This window comes from Heterodontus francisci, chromosome 6 (assembly GCF_036365525.1).
Source record: "Heterodontus francisci isolate sHetFra1 chromosome 6, sHetFra1.hap1, whole genome shotgun sequence".
NCBI classification, from domain to species: domain Eukaryota; kingdom Metazoa; phylum Chordata; class Chondrichthyes; order Heterodontiformes; family Heterodontidae; genus Heterodontus; species Heterodontus francisci.
In genome coordinates, this window is record NC_090376.1 from 120,154,935 (window position 1) to 120,171,489 (window position 16,555).

The following is a 16,555-nucleotide window of genomic DNA, read 5'->3' on the forward strand; positions in this document are numbered from 1 at the left end:
TTGATTGAGGGATAAATATTGGCCAGGACCCCAGGGATAACTCCCCTGCTCCTCTTTGAAATAGTGCCATGGTATCTTTTAGTCCACCCTAGAGGGCAAACAGGGCCTCGGTTTAATGTCTCATCCAAAATAACAGCACCTCCATACTGCACTGGAGAGTCAGTTTTGAAGTTTGCGCTCAAGTCCTGGAGTGGGACGTGAAACCACAACCTTCTGACTCTGGCGGGAGTGCTACCCACTGAGCCACCACTGATATTTAGCAGACATAAAAGGACAAATATTAGAGGAAAAAATAAATATTTGGAACAATCTATCAAACGTGATAACATGATTACTCAAAGTACAATTAGATGACATGACTGAAAAGTTCATGCACCAGAAGGCTGAACTTTGATGGACTGCATGATCTTTGTTTTTTATTCCTGACTTTTATGTTGTCAGCTATGAAAAATGAAAGAACAGTATTCACACCTACATGACCACCCACACTCAATGTGAGGGTTCACGTGGAATTCACATGGCAGAATTAATTTTCCATATTATACACACTGCTTTGCTTGAAAATTGTCTTAGTCCTCTTAAATTTCAAGCAGGTTATTTTGATCAGTGCCATGTGAAGGACGTTGTTGAGATAGCTATCTGTTTTGATGTGATGTATGGGAAAAGGTCACATTCAAAAGGGAACTGGAAATGTTGCAAATTATTTTCCTCAGACCTGAGCTCAGTTCCATAAAATAAAATGCCAAGAGATAAAGAAGTGAAAATGGTCAACTTCCTTTATGGAATATTAATGTATGGAGCTATGACAGCACCTCCTCTGTAGTTGGTTTGTTTTGATTCTGTGAGCCTGGAGATTATCAAAGGACTGTTTCTGCACTGGTGGCTACATCTCTGGCAAAAGAACCAGATGGAAGATGAGGTGAAATTTAATGCAGCGTGTTGTTGTGATCTGGAATGCGCTGCTTAAAAGGGCATTGGAAACAGATTCAATAGTAACTTTCAAAAGGGAATTGGATAAATATTTGAAAATGAGAAATTTACAGGGCTATGGGGAAACAGCAGAAGGGTGCGACTAATTGGATAGCTCTTTCAAAGAGCTGGCACAGGAATGATGGGCTGAATGGCCTCCTGTGCTGTAAGATTCTATCCCACATTGGAATCCTAAGCTCTGTTAACGCCAATAACTTGAGACATGTGTAAGTGAATGAAGACTTAATTAAAACTTTGTATGTGGCCTCCATGAAACACCAACCATACAGCCTTCAAAAACAAAAGCTTGGTATCTCATTTATTGAAGTGATGAGCTTTGACAATCAAACGCCTTTTCCCTCACTCCTGAACTCTATTTATATTCTTAAAATCTATTTTGGAGAACTTGATGAAAAGCGGCAGGTGTGAGACAGGTAGGTAGGTGTTGAGCAAGAACTGCGCAGTTTAAAAATCAGAATGGTAGGGATTCAACCAGCGTTACTTATTGTCATTACAAGAAGTCCATCCTTAAAAGAACGATTCCAAGATCCAGAAATCAGGTGCCACACTGGACAATACTTTTACTTACATCAAACTGAATGCCCAAATAGTTCACTGTGATCTCAATACCGCGAGTGACCGGGTCTGTTTTACCAACGCGATCGAAGACGATATTTATGGTTGCCTGCAGTTCCAGTGAGGAAAAATACAAATCAAACATCCAAGACCAGGTTTATCGACAATGGATTACATTTCAGTTACATCAGAGTTTGTCCACATTAACGCATTTTATAAAACTAAGAGAACTAAGCTCGCAAATAGCTTAAAATTCCAGACTGATAACAGAATGTAATTAGAAGATTGAATGAACCCTCACTTTGCAGCATCAGATTCAATGCGGACTTCAAAAAGTGCACCTGGGTGTTTAAAACTTTCTCATTGAGCTCTCTGTAGTCGTTCTGTTGTACAGCAACAACAAAACGTAGGACCAGGAAGAGGCCATTCAGCCCCTTGATCCTGTCCCACATTCAATTAGATCACGGAGGATCTGTAACTTAACTCCATCTACCCACCTTGGTTCTGAAACCCTGAATACCCTTACCGAACAACAATCTATCAACCTTGGTTTTAAAGTTTTCAATTATCCCCAGCCTCAACAGCTTTTTGGGGGAAAGAGAGTTCCAGATTTCCACTACCTTTGAGTGAAGGAGAATAGTAGAAATTTATGTTCTACAGAAATCGAACATTGATTGCAACACTGAGATTCCAAACCACTACTTCAACAATAAATTAGTTGCAGCACTAGCTTTTGAATCTAGTCTTTAAAACAGCAGCAAAACTGTCTCTGTAAATAGGTGTCTTAGCAAATGTTTCTACTGACAGGCACCTTATGTAAGGGGCAAAAGACTGGAGCAGACAAGCAAGATTCTTACAACCAGAACTAAATCAGGATGGATGCACCATCCTGTCCCACATCTGGAATAAGGCAGAACCTGTTAATACTTGCAGGTGTGTTCAATTATATCAACACAGGACTTACGATAATACATACAGTAACAAGACACTGAACAAAGCCTGGTTTTCAGTTTTCTCACAGAATGCTGAGAGGAAAAAAAGTACACCATATTTTGTGATTTTGTTTCAAACATTCAAAGTTACTGAAGCGATAAATGATAGTGGGATTGATAGATGTAACATAGATCATCTATATTTCCAACGATGCAGTTGGATTGGACCGGTTTGTGACTATTGGACAGATTGTATCATATAATAGGGAAGCGGTTTAACAGTTAACGCACACAGGCGCTGTGTGATACCCCGGCTGCTGTCGATCGCCTGAGTTCTCCAGAATTATTTTCCCTATTTGGGTCCTGGGTTTCTTTTTATAGCTTTTTTGCCTCTCCCAGGAGGTTACATGGCTGCGGGAGGGAGGAGATAGCGGGAGGAAGTATCGAATTGTGATGCTCGGGCATCATGGTGTGTTGGGCAGGCTTGATGGACCAACTGGTGTTTTCCTGCCCATACACCATAGTGACAGGTGCATCACAATTTGTATCTTAGAAAGAAGCAGTAGGAGACAAGGGTCCAGGTATTCCGATGTTGCAGAACTGGAGAGCAAATACGCCGTGGTGGGATGTCCATTCACCACAGAGAGGAGTCCCCAGACCCTGGCTGAACTACTGGCAATGGACTATTTTGCTGGCTCTTGGGTCTTTGCCAGGGAGTTTGCTCGGAGGGAAGGGATGGAGACTGGCTGGGAGGGAGACCTATCATCGTGCAGCGTGGCCACAGACCTCTATGTGCCTCTTGTTAAAGGTGTGGAAAGAAAAACTAACATTTTCAAAAATTGTGTATAAACATTGCAACTTTATTCCACAAGCCTTAAAGGTGTCAAATTTTAAACTGCTTCTCTTTGCCACTACACCAAACCTTGGGCGCAGGGAGTGACCAGCATCTCTTGTGCAATGTTGGATGATGTATTTTCATCATTTGTGTATTGCAGGGCTGTGGGGAATGAGGAGGGAAGTGGGATTACTTGGATAGCTCTTTCAAAGAGCTGGCACAGGCATGGCAGGTCAAATGGCCTCCTTATGTGCTGCATCATTCTACAATTACAATATACACATCACATCTGGGGAAAATCGGAGGCCGTAAAAATTAGTTTTGGGTGGGGGGGGGCAAAGGAGTTTTGGCTGCGATTCTCCATTTGGTGAGTTACCAATCTCAATTACTTTGGGGACTTGAGGGAAGGTAGGTGATTCTTACAAAAGAAGGAAAGTGGTCAGAGGGAGTGTTAACTGGACTGTTCGCAATGCATTATGATACTGGGCGTAAAAGGGTTAAATTAGGGACAAGAACACAAGAAATAGGAGCAGAAGTAGACCATATGGCCCGTCGAGCCTGCTCCGCCATTCAATATGATCATGGCTGATCGTGGGCTTCAATTCCACTTTCCTGCCTGCTCCCCATATCCCTTGTTTCCCTGCGAGACCAAAAATCTATTTATCCCAGCCTTAAATGTATTCAATGATGGAGCATCCACAACTATCTGATAGAGAATTCCAAAGTCTCACAACCCTTTGAGTGAAGTAATTTCTCCTCATCTCAGTCCTGAATGATCGTCCCCTTATCCTGAGACTGTGTCCCCGTGTTCTAAATTTACTGACCAGTGGGAACAATCTCTCAGCTTCTACCCTATCAAGCCCTTTCAGAATCTTGTATATCTCAATTAGATCATCTCTCATTCTTCTAAACTCCAGAGAATAAAGGTCCAATTTACTCAGCCTCCTCATCTCAGGACAACCCCTCATCTCAAAGTCCAATTTAGTAAATCTTCACTGCACTGCCTCCAGGGCAAGTATATCCTTTCTTAAATGTGGAGACCAAAACTGCACACAGTATTCCAGGTGCGGTCTCACCAAAGCCCTGTACAATTTTAGTAAGACTTCTTTATTCCTGTACTCCAATCCCCTTGCAATAAAGGCCAACATGCATTTGCCTTCCTAATAGACTGCTGCACCTGCATGTTAACTTTGGGCATTCCTTGTACGAGTATCCCCAAGTCTCTCTGAACATCAACACTTACCAGTTTCACACCTTTTAAAAAATATTCTACTTTTCTAATTTTACGACCAAAGTGAACAACTTCACACTTCCCTACATTATACTCCATTTGTCATCTTGTTGCTCACTCACTTAACCTGTCTATATCTCTTTGCTGCCTCTCTACGTCCTCTCCACTGTTTACCTCTCCACTGAGCTTTTTATCATCAGAAAACTTAGATACATTACTCTCTGTCTCTTCATCCAAGTCATTACTATGATTTATATGATATAATATAAAATAAAATTGTTAATATAGAGTGTAAATAGCTGAGGCCCCAGCACTGATCTCCTTGCAACACCCCACAATTCACTGGCTACCAACTTGAAAATGCCCCATTTATGCCCACTCTCTGTTTTCCATCTGTTAACCAATCCTCTATCCACGCTAATATATTACCCCCAAAACCACAAGCCCTTATCTTGCCTATTAATCTTTTATGTGGCACCTTATCAAATGCCTTTTGAAAATCCAGGTATACTACATCTACTGGTTCCCTTTTATCTACCCGAGTAGTTACATCCTCAAAAAACTCTAATAAATTTGACAAACAGGATCTCCCTTTAGTAAAACCATGCTGACTTGTTCTAATCATACTATGCTTTACCAAGTGCAATGTTAAGACTTCTTTAATAATAGTTTCCAGCACCTTCCCAACGACTGATGTGAGGCTAAGCGGCCTGTAGTTTCCGGTTTTCTCCCTACCTCCTTTCTTGAAAAGCGGTGTAACATTTGCCAACTTCCAATTAGGTTGCACAGACTGGGCCTGCATTCCCACGAGCACAGAAGATTGAGGGGTGATCTAATTGAGGTATTTAAGATAATTAAGGATTTGATAGGGTAGATAGAGAGAAACTATTTCCTCGGGGGGGGGGGGGGGGGGGGGGGGGGGCGGAACCCAGAACAAGGGGGCAGAATCTTAAAATTAGAGCCAGGTCATTCAGGGGTGATGTTAGGAATCACTTCTTCACGCAAAGGCTAGTGGAAATCTGGAACACTCTCCTCCAAAAAGCTGTTGAGGCTGGGGGTCGGTTAAAAATGTCAAGACTGAGACTGACAGATTTTTGTTGGGTAAGGGTGTTAAGGGGTTAGTGAACCAAGGCAGGTAGATGGAATTAAGGTACAAATCAGCCATGATCTAACTGAATGGTGGAACAGGCTCGAGGGGCTGAGCAGCCTCCTGCTGTTCCAATGTAACATACAGCTACATGCAGAGTAATACTGGTCTACCTACATTCTCAGTGTTCAGTGCAGAAGAGAGGGAGGGAAGTGCAGATTTACTGACTATTTATATAAAAGAGAAGTGTGTTGTGGCTGAGGTTTAGAATTTGCTACTTAACACAGAAAATACATCCACAAAATCTATTCTTGCCCTTTCCGTGTGCATCTGTGTCATGTGGCAGAGTTATACTCACCATGAAGATTTTCCACACACAGTATATAGAGAAAAAGTAACCCAAGAAATTGAAATATTTTCCTTGAAATGTTTTTGAGTATTCAATTCTTTCCTGTAAAAGATAAAAAGGACACATGCTTTTAGCACCAAACTTCTGTGTCCCTAGGATGTTTCTATTACAGTCAGGGAGCACAAAGGACAATCTCATTAAACCTTCAGGGAAGATCTGAATTCTCTCATTCCAGTTAATTTCCATTCCCATGCAACTTTGGCATTCATATGACCTGTGTTGCACTTGACTGCATCAAAGCTATTTCATTTCCTCAGATCACAGTGGGTCAAAGGCAAAAAACAATACAGTGATATGAAAAACAAGATCGTGGTTTGAAATACTTGCCAAAGTTATGGAAATATTTTTAAAATCACTGGTTAGCCCTCAGCTGGAGTACTGCGCCCAGTTCTGGGCACCACGCTTTAGAAAGGATGTCAAGTCCACGCTCCCTCCCGCTACCGGTCCCCCACTCCCTCCCGCTATGGGTCCCCGCTCCCAGTCCCTGCTCCCTCCCACTTCTGGCCCTGCTACTGGTCCCCACTCCCTCCCGTTACTGGTCCCCCGCTCCCTCCCACTACTACTCCCACGCTCCCTCCCGCTACCGATCCCTCATTCCCGGGCCCCTGCTCCCTCTCGCTACTACTCCCCGCTCCCTCCCGCTACTGGTCCCCCGACCCCTCTCGCTACTACTCCCCGCTCCCTCCCGCTTCTGGTCCCCGCTCCCTCCCGCTACTGGTTCCCGCGCTCTCCCGCTACTGGTTCTGCTTCTGGTCCCCGCTCCCACCTGCTACTACTCCCCGCTCCCTCCCGCTACTGGTCCCCGCTCCCTCCCGCTACTGGTCCCCGCTCCCTCCCGCTACTGGTCCCCGCGCGCTCCCGCTACTGGTCCCCGCGCGCTCCCGCTACTGGTCCCCGCGCGCTCCCGCTACTGGTCCCCGCGCGCTCCCGCTACTGGTCCCCGCGCGCTCCCGCTACTGGTCCCCGCGCGCTCCCGCTACTGGTCCCCGCGCGCTCCCGCTACTGGTCCCCGCGCGCTCCCGCTACTGGTCCCCGCGCGCTCCCGGTTCTGCTTCTGGTCCCCGCTCCCTCCTGCTTCTGGTCCCGCTACTGGTCCCCGCTCTCGACTGCTACTGGTCCCCGCTCTCTCCTGCTTCTGGTCCCCGCTCTCTACCGCTACTGGTTCTGCTTCTGGTCCCCGCTCCCTCCTGCTTCTGGTCCCCGCTACTGGTCCCCGCTTTCTACCGCGACTGGGTCTGCTTCTGGTCCTCGCCCCCTCTCGCTACTACTCCCCGCTCCCTCCCGCTATTGGTCCCCGCTCCCTCCCGCTACTGGTCCCCCGCCCCCTCTCGCTACTACTCCCCGCTCCCTCCCGCTATTGGTCCCCGCTCCCTCCCGCTACTGGTCCCACGCCCCCTCTCGCTACTACTCCCCGCTCCCTCCCGCTTCTGGTCCCCGCTCCGTCCTGCTACTGGTCCCCGCGCTCTCCCGCTACTGGTCCCCGTGCTCTCCCGCTACTGGTTCTGCTTCTGGTCCCCGCTCCTGGTCCCCGCTCTCTACCGCTACTGGTTCTGCTTCTGGTCCTCGCTCCCTCTCGCTACTGGTCCCCGTGCTCTCCCGCTACTGGTTCTGCTTCTGGTCCCCGCTCCCTCCTGCTTCTGGTCCTGCTACTGGTCCCCACTCTCTACCGCGACTGGTTCTGCTTCTGGTCCCCGCTCCCTCCTGCTTCTGGTCCCGCTACTGGTCCCCGCTCTCTACAGCGACTGGTTCTGCTTCTGGTCCCCGCTCCCTCCTGCTTCTGGTCCCGCTACTGGTCCCCACTCTCTTCCGCTACTGCTCCCCGCTCTCTACTGCTACTGGTTCTGCTTCTGGTCCTCGCTCCCTCCCGCTACTACTCCCCGCTCCCTCCCGCTACTGGTCCCCCGCCCCCTCTCGCTACTGGTCCCCCGCCCCCTCTCGCTACTGGTCCCCGCGCTCTCCCGCTACTGGTTCTGCTTCTGGTCCCCGCTCCCACCTGCTTCTGGTCCCCCGCCCCCTCTCGCTACTACTCCCCGCTCCCTCCCGCTTCTGGTCCCCGCTCCCTCCCGCTACTGGTCCCCGCTCCCTCCCGCTACTGGTTCTGCTTCTGGTCCCCCGCCCCCTCTCGCTACTACTCCCCGCTCCCTCCCGCTTCTGGTCCCCGCTCCCTCCCGCTTCTGGTTCTGCTTCTGGTCCCCGCTCCCTCCCGCTTCTGGTCCCCGCTCCCTCCCGCTACTGGTCCCCGCTCCCTCCCGCTACTGGTCCCCGCTCCCTACCGCTACTGGTCCCCGCTCCCTACCGCTACTGGTCCCCGCTCCCTACCGCTACTGGTCCCCGCTCCCTACCGCTACTGGTCCCCGCTCCCTACCGCTACTGGTCCCCGCTCCCTACCGCTACTGGTCCCCGCTCCCTACCGCTACTGGTCCCCGCTCCCTACCGCTACTGGTCCCCGCTCCCTACCGCTACTGGTCCCCGCTCCCTACCGCTACTGGTCCCCGCTCCCTACCGCTACTGGTCCCCGCTCCCTACCGCTACTGGTCCCCGCTCCCTACCGCTACTGGTCCCCGCTCCCTACCGCTACTGGTCCCCGCTCTCTACCGCTACTGGTCCCCGCTCTCTACCGCTACTGGTCCCCGCTCTCTACCGCTACTGGACCCCGCTCTCTACCGCTACTGGTCCCCGCTCCCTCCCGCTACTGGTCCCCGCTCCCTCCCGCTACTGGTCCCCGCTCCCTCCCGCTACTGGTCCCCGCTCCCTCCCGCTACTGGTCCCCGCTCCCTCCCGCTACTGGTCCCCGCTCCCTCCCGCTACTGGTCCCCGCTCCCTACCGCTACTGGTCCCCGCTCCCTACCGCTACTGGTCCCCGCTCCCTACCGCTACTGGTCCCCGCTCTCTACCGCTACTGGTTCTGCTTCTGGTCCCCGCTCCCTCCCGCTTCTGGTCCCCGCTCTCTACCGCTACTGGTTCTGCTTCTGGTCCCCGCTCCCTCCCGCTACTGGTCCCCGCTCTCTCCCGCTACTGGTTCTGCTACTGGTCCCCGCTCTCTCCCGCTACTGGTTCTGCTACTGGCCCCCGCTCTCTACCGCTACTGGTTCTGCTTCTGGTCCCCGCTCCCTCCCGCTTCTGGTCCCCGCTCTCTCCCGCTACTGGTTCTGCTACTGGTCCCCGCTCTTGGTCCCCGCTCTCTACCGCTACTGGTTCTGCTACTGGTCCCCGCTCGCTCCCGCTTCTGGTCCCCGCTCTCTACCGCTACTGGTTCTGCTTCTGGTCCCCGCTCCCTCCCGCTTCTGGTCCCCGCTCTCTACCGCTACTGGTTCTGCTTCTGGTCCCCGCTCCCTCCCGCTTCTGGTCCCCGCTCTCTACCGCTACTGGTTCTGCTTCTGGTCCCCGCTCTCTACCGCTACTGGTTCTGCTTCTGGTCCCCGCTCCCTCCCGCTTCTGGTCCCCGCTCTCTACTACTACTGGTTCTGCTTCTGGTCCCCGCTCCCTCCCACTTCTGGACCCGCTACTGGTCCCCGCTTTCTACCGCCACTGGGTCTGCTTCTGGTCCTCGCTCCCTCCCGCTACTACTCCCCGCTCCTTCCCGCTTCTGCAGCCTTTTTTCCCTGCACGGGGTAAGAAAGAGAGAGTGTGGCAAGATAAGCAGGGGAGGCCTGCTTTAGGTTGGGCCAAAGAACCCAACCGAACCACAGCGGACCTGAGCCCGACCTGGCCCCGAGTCCCTCCGATTTTGCCCCGAGCCCAACCAGACCCGATCCCGCCACTACTCAACCCGACCATCCCTTTACTTACCTTCCTGACACCGAACCTGCAAGAAGCTGCAGTGCATGCGCGATGACGTCATACTGACGTCACTTGCTCACTGCTCAGACTCAGTTTCATCCCCGACTCCCAGCTCAGGTAAGTTATTTATTTTTAATACTTACCAGCAGAGCATTCACTGTGTGTGTCCAGCCCGACCCAACTCGACTTGGACTCGGCCCAACCTGAGCTCAAAAGCCGGCCCCAACCTGACCTGAACCAGCCACTTGTCGTCGTGTCCCGTCGGGTTCGGGTCAGGTCGCAGGCCACTAAGGGGAGGGGAGGGCTGAGGGGGAAGAAGGGGTAAGGCCACGGATTCTGTTGAAATGCACGCACAATCCCACACATGCAGCTATCCTGGAGCTTAGGTCTAAACACAAAGCTCACTGAAGTGATACTGGATCAAATCGGTGATTTGGCTCTTATTACATCACAGAAGCAGCTCTCTGCTGGTGTTCATGCAGAACACAAGCTCCTAGGATTTATCTGTTCTAACATCCAAAAATGTTAGAAATCTCTTTTTAAAATACTAACTGGTTTAAAATTCGGGTTTGTGTCCTGAAATAATTGTCAATAAAATTTATTAAACAACCCGTTGCGGGGAGCAGGAGTGGGGACCAGTAGTGGCCATTTTGGTTTCATTTGTTTTTGTTCTTGTGATATGTTGAGCAGTGCCATCTTTGCTACTGGCAGCTGCCAAAATGTCGCAGACAGTGACATTAAAGTGCATGAGGCTGCATTTACGCATGTCCAAGTACTGTGCCACTGAGTGATTGCGTTGTCAGCAAACGCAGGCTTAAATCGAAGGTCCCATCTGCCCTGTCACGTGGACGTGAAAGATGCCACGATCACTATTTTGAAGTAGAGCAGAACGATTCTCCTTGGTGTTCTGGCCACTATTGATCCTCCAACTAACATCACTATAAAAACAGATTAACTGGTCATGATCACATTGCTGTTTGTGGGAGCTTGCTGTGCACAAATTGGCTGCTGCGGCTCCTACATTACAACAGTGACGACACTTCAAAAATACTTAATTGGCTGTAAAGTGCTTTGGCTCATCCTGAGGTTGTGAAAGGCACTAGAGAAATGCAAGTTCATTATTTCTTTCTTTGTGCAGCTCAGAAGTGCCCATACATAGATGTTCCATTCTTAATATATTAGTCAATTGCCCAGGCAGACAAGACCATAGTTTTCAAGTGAAATGAGGGTTGCGGGGCGGGAAATAATTCAATCAGGGCACACAGACATAATTCAATTCTATATTAAAGTTACACACTCTGCCCTTTTATACAATACTGATTTTATATTATCGTTAAATGGCAAAACGTAGAGATGTAGAGCTGGTTTGAAGAAAACCATTTGAGGAGACAAAACTGAGGCTGCAGCACCATCACTGGTAAGAAGTTATAATTACAGCATGGTAAGTTTATGTGGAGAGTTTCCATTAGAAATGTGCACACAGGAATTGATGCTGAAAAAAAACTGACAACGTGAACAGGAGTTATGATTAAAACAAATCTGAAAGGGCAGTGGAAGCAGGTTCAATGGTAAGTTTCAAAGGGGAATTGGGTATATAGTTGAAAAGGAAAAAAGTGCAGGGCTATGGGGAAAGAGCAGAGGAGTGGAACTAATTGGACAGCTCTTTCAAAGAGCCGGCATTGACACGATAGGCTGAATGGCCTCCTTCTGTGCCATATCATTCTATGAATGGAAGGAATCAGGTTTTCTAGAAAGGGAGTGTGGAAGATTTTTAATATATCATTAAAAAGTTACTTTCTATCTTTTTCAGCAGAACAAATTCTTGTAGATACGCAGTGACCAAAGACATGTATGTATTGTTTTAGATGGTGGACAATATGCCAATTTAATCAATACCTTAGTCGCGTGCAGATCAACCGTTTCGAGAAACAACTGTCGGCTCAGTTCCTCCAGCGCATCCACTTCTTGCTGAATAAGTGAGAGATCTGAAGGGAAATGTTAAAGAAAGCTCCAACTTAAGTGAACTAAACCCGCTGTGGTACTCATGAGATGCATCTTTAACTGCAGGAGTGACAAAGAGCCATATGCAGATTGAACAAGTAACGGAAGGAAATGCCTGTAATCTGAAGAAGTATTTACAAGAAATGATAAGTGTGTGTACATTTAACATACTTCAAGAGTTACTGTGCTCAGTTCCAGTCTCCATATTGTAAAAGGATATACAGGCACTGGAAAAAGTGCAAAAAAACTTACAAGGATGATACCAGAACTGAGAGGTTATACCGATCGGGAAAGATTGAATTGACTGGGGCTCTTTTCTCTAGAAAAGACAAGGCTGAGGGGTGACCTGACAGAGGTGTTAAAGATAATGAAAGGGTTTGATAGGGTAGACATAGTGAAGCGATTTCCACTAGTGGGGAGGGGGGGGGGGGTGGGGGAGTCCAAAACTAGGGGTCATAAATATAAGATAGTTACTAATAAATCCAATAAGAAATTCAGGAGAAACTTCTTTAACCACAGAGTGATGAAAATGTGGAACTCGCTACCAAATGGAGTCGTTGAGGTGAATAATGCTTTTAAAGAGAAACTAGGTAAGTAAACGAAAGAGAGGAACAGAAGGATGTGCTAATAAAGTGAGATTTAGAAGGGTGGGAGAAGGCTAATGTGGAGCATAAACAACCCAAATGGCCTGTTTCTGTGCTATAAATTCCATGCAATTCAGGGTATATCAGATAGCTATGAAATCTATTCTATGTAAAATAACAAGGCCTATCCCCATTTCAAGTTCCAGAATGTGACACCCCTTATTGTCATCATAAAAAAGGATATTTTCACTGTTGGAAGATGATGATGTCACACTTTTAATCATTCCCCAAAATCCTGCAGGCTTATTCAGCACCTCTCCACGCTGGTACATCATCCTCCTGGTCACTGCAATTCTACAGGGGAACAAAGGAGAAATAAATGAGGTTGGATCTCTTATACAGACAGGCACATTACCAAGCCAAACAAAATACCACCAGTCAATGAGAGTTTATCCAGAACGCAACAGACACACAGCAAGGGAAAGTATTGAGACAGAAACCCAGATTAGAACTAAATCTTACCAGAGTTCTATGATGAGTCAGGATACTAAGTGTGTTAGACACCAGTGATCCAGGTTAGCAGCGGAGGGCAGGATATGGGGAAGGAAAAGACATTAGGATGGGGGAAGAGAAGAGAACCTCAGTGCTATTCTATTACAAGCATAGAAATTTGTTATCCTAACTACTGGATGCTTCTAGCTGAATCAGTACAGTCAGTGGGTACAGCTGCAACTGACGAGTCCATTGCAAGTATCACTATTACCCATTGCCTGATATTGCTCAACAATACACAACGGCCATCATAGGGCTCTGCTAGACATGCTGAAAAGTTAAGGATTAGTAATTGAACTTCCTTGAAGCTTGGAACTGGCTTTTCACAGTAAACAGGATGACTTCGAAGAGTCTTCAGGAAAGCATGGCTTGCCTTCTGCTTTTAGTGCCTGAGTGTTGTATACAAGAAATGTTTGTGCAAGGAAATAAATAATAATGACATCAAGCATGAGTGGTTGAAGTTTAACTTCGGTGGCTACTTTAATAAATATAGGTAGAGGGATCCATTAGTATTGGTATGGAAAGATAATGATTAATAAAGCCTACTCTTCAAAGATTCGGAAACAGTTAAGTCAGGAAATCTTGTTTGAGGGAAGTAGCTTTGGAGTAAACAACTACAACTGTTTACATGAACAGACCGTTTTCAAAGGATTCAGAAATGGAAACGCCATGAGTTCTTATCTGTGACATGTACCTTTGATGCACAAAAAATATGCTGTATCTAAAGCATAGCCTTCAACAGTTCTTTGGAAGGCTTAAAGACAAAACCAGAAACCAAAAGCCACTTTCTGTTAGATCGATCACCAATAATGGACATCAATAAAGTCTGTTCCGTATACTCAGCCATCAAGTGTCTCATGCTCACTCAAAGCATGCGGTTGTGAACAAGAAAAGGAAGGAGGTTGAGACAGTTGAATGTTAACAGACTTTTCTGAAGGATTGAAAGTGCAAGATGCCAGTCGTGGGTAGCACCTGTGCCTCTGAGTCAGAACGTTGTGGCTTCTAGTTCCACTCCACAGACTTGAACATAAAATCCAGGCTGACACTTCATTGCAGTGCTGAAGGAATGCTGCACTACGTCTTTTGGGGGAGGCGTTAAAACCAAAGTCCCGCATGCCCTCCCAGGTAGATGGAAAATATCCCGTGGCACTATTCGAAGAGCAGAAGGGAGCTCTCCCCACTGTCCTGGCCACTATTTACCCCTCAAACCACATCACTAAAAAAACAGATTATCTGCTCATTATCATATAGCTGTTTGTGGGAGCTTGCTCTGCGCAAATTGACGACGGCATTTGATACATCACCACAGTTAACTACTTCAAAAGTACTTGATTGGCTGTAAAACAATTTGGGATGTAAAAAATGCTAGAGAGATGTAATTTCTTTCCTTTTTATCTTTGGTGCACAACCTTTTCCTCTACCTCTCTATTCCTCTTTAAGATGCTCTTAAAACCTAACTCTTTACCTGTTCTAATATCTGCTTATGTGGCTCAGTCAAATTTTGCCTTACAATGCTCCTATGAAGTGCCTCGGGCAATTTTATTGTGATAAAGGCACTATATAAATACAAGATATGTTGTTGTAGGTCTTATTTTCACTGTTGTTACTTGTACTGCTATAATTGTACTAAGATCCATGTTCCAATGACTTTTAAAGGCTGAAGCATTAACAACTTACCTTATCTTTGGAACTGGACTTCTCTTCCTTTGGCTTGGAAATGATCTGAGATTTTGGATGGCTACAGGAATTCGGAACCAAGCACCTAACATCTGATATCCGAGGTCTACAGTGTTGTCAAAGTTGCCACTTTGCTGTCCTACCCTTGGTTTCACAACGGTTGAGCACCAGTCATTAGACTAGTAATCCAGAGCGCCAGGTTAATACTCTGGAATCCCACCATGGCAGAAGGTGGAATTTGAATTCAATTAATAAATCTGGAATTAAAAGCTAGTCTAGTGGTGACAATGAAACCATTATCAATTCTTGTAAAAAACCCATCTGGTTCACTAACGTCCTTTGGGGAAGGAAATCTGTCATCCTTACCTGGTCTGGCCTACACGTGACTCCAGACCCACAGCAATGTGGTTGACTCTTAAATGTCCTCTGAAATGGCCGAGCAAGCCACTCAGTTGTATCAAGCCACTACAAAGTCTAAGAAAAGGAATGAAACTGGACGGACCACCTGCTTCGACCTAGGCACCGGAAACGACAACGGCAAACCCAGCCCCGTCGACCATGCAAAGTCCTCCTTACTAAAATCTGGGGACTTGTGCCAAAATTGGGAGTCAAGCAACAGCCTGACTCACGGAATCATACCTTGCAGACAATGTCCCAGAAACCACCATCGCCATCCCAGAGCATGCTCTGTCCCACCAGCAGGACAGACCCAGCAGAGGTGGCGGCACAGTGGCATATAGTTGGGAGGGAGTTGCCCTGGGAGTCCTCGACATTGATCTGATGCCAAGGGTACCAGAGTCAAACATGGGCAAGGAAACCTCCTGCTGATTACCACCTACTGCCAACTCCCCACCCCCTCGGCTGATGAATTAGTACTCCATTTTGAACACCAATTGGAAGAAGCACTGCGGGTAGCAGGGAAACAAAATCTACTCTGGGCGGGGGACTTCAATGTCCATCACCAAGAGTAGCTCAGTAGCACAATTACTGGCCGAGTCCGAAAGGACACAGTTGCAAGACTGGGTCTGCGGCAGGTGGTGAGGGAACCATGAGGGAAAAACATATTTGACCTTGTCTTCACCAATCTACCTGTCGCAGATACATCCATCCATGACAGTTTTGGTAGGAGTGACCACCATACAGTCCTTGTGGAGATGAAGTCCTGTCCTCACCATTGTGTTGCGAGGCACTACCACTGTGCTAAAAAGGACAGATTTCGAACAGATCTAGCAATGCAAAACTGCACATCCATGAGGCGCTGCAGGCCATCAGCAGCAGCAGAATTGTTTTCAACCACAATCTGTACCCTCATGGCCCTCCACATCCGCCACTCTCCCATTACCATCAAGCCAGGGAACTAATCCTGGTTCAAAGAAGAGTGTAGGAGAGCATGCCAGGAACAGCACCAGGCAAACCTAAAAATGAGGTGTCAGCCTGGTGAGGCTACAACCCAGGACTACTTGAATGCCAAACAGCGGAAACAGCGTGCAATAAACAGGGCTAAGCAATCCCACAACTGATGGATCAGATCTAAGCTCTGCAGTCCTGCCACAACCAGTCATGAATGCTGGTGTACAATTAAACAACTGACAGGAGGAGGCAGTTCCACAAATATCCCCATCCTCAATGATGGGAGAGCCAGCACATCAGTGCAAAAGACAAGGCTGAAGCATTTGCATCCATGCTGAACTAAACTAAACTAAACGCCGAGTGAATGATCTATCATGGCCTCTTCCTGAGTTTCCCCAGCTTCACAGATGCCAGTCTTCAGCCAATCCGATTCACTCCACATGATATCAAGAAACGGCTGAAGACACTGGATACTGCAAAGGCTATGGGCCCTGACAACATTCCAGCAATAGTACTGAAGACTTGTGCTTCAGAAAAAGCCACGTCCCTAGCAAAGCTGTTCCAGTACAGCT

At 47.7% G+C, this 16,555-nt stretch overlaps 1 protein-coding gene across 2 annotated transcripts in view; it reads right to left on the minus strand.

Annotated features, from left to right (window-relative positions):
- The window catches only part of si:ch73-390b10.2 (Golgi pH regulator), a 62,336-nt gene that overhangs the window by 12,473 nt on the left and 33,308 nt on the right, over positions 1–16,555 (minus strand). For both annotated transcript variants that reach the window (XM_068034201.1, XM_068034200.1), the window contains 4 exons: positions 12,647–12,758; positions 11,716–11,802; positions 5,989–6,081; positions 1,559–1,654 (listed from right to left, as the gene is read on the minus strand). In XM_068034201.1, the coding sequence (XP_067890302.1) occupies positions 1,559–1,654; positions 5,989–6,081; positions 11,716–11,802; positions 12,647–12,758 (388 nt within the window). The remainder of the gene's footprint in view (positions 1–1,558; positions 1,655–5,988; positions 6,082–11,715; positions 11,803–12,646; positions 12,759–16,555) is intronic.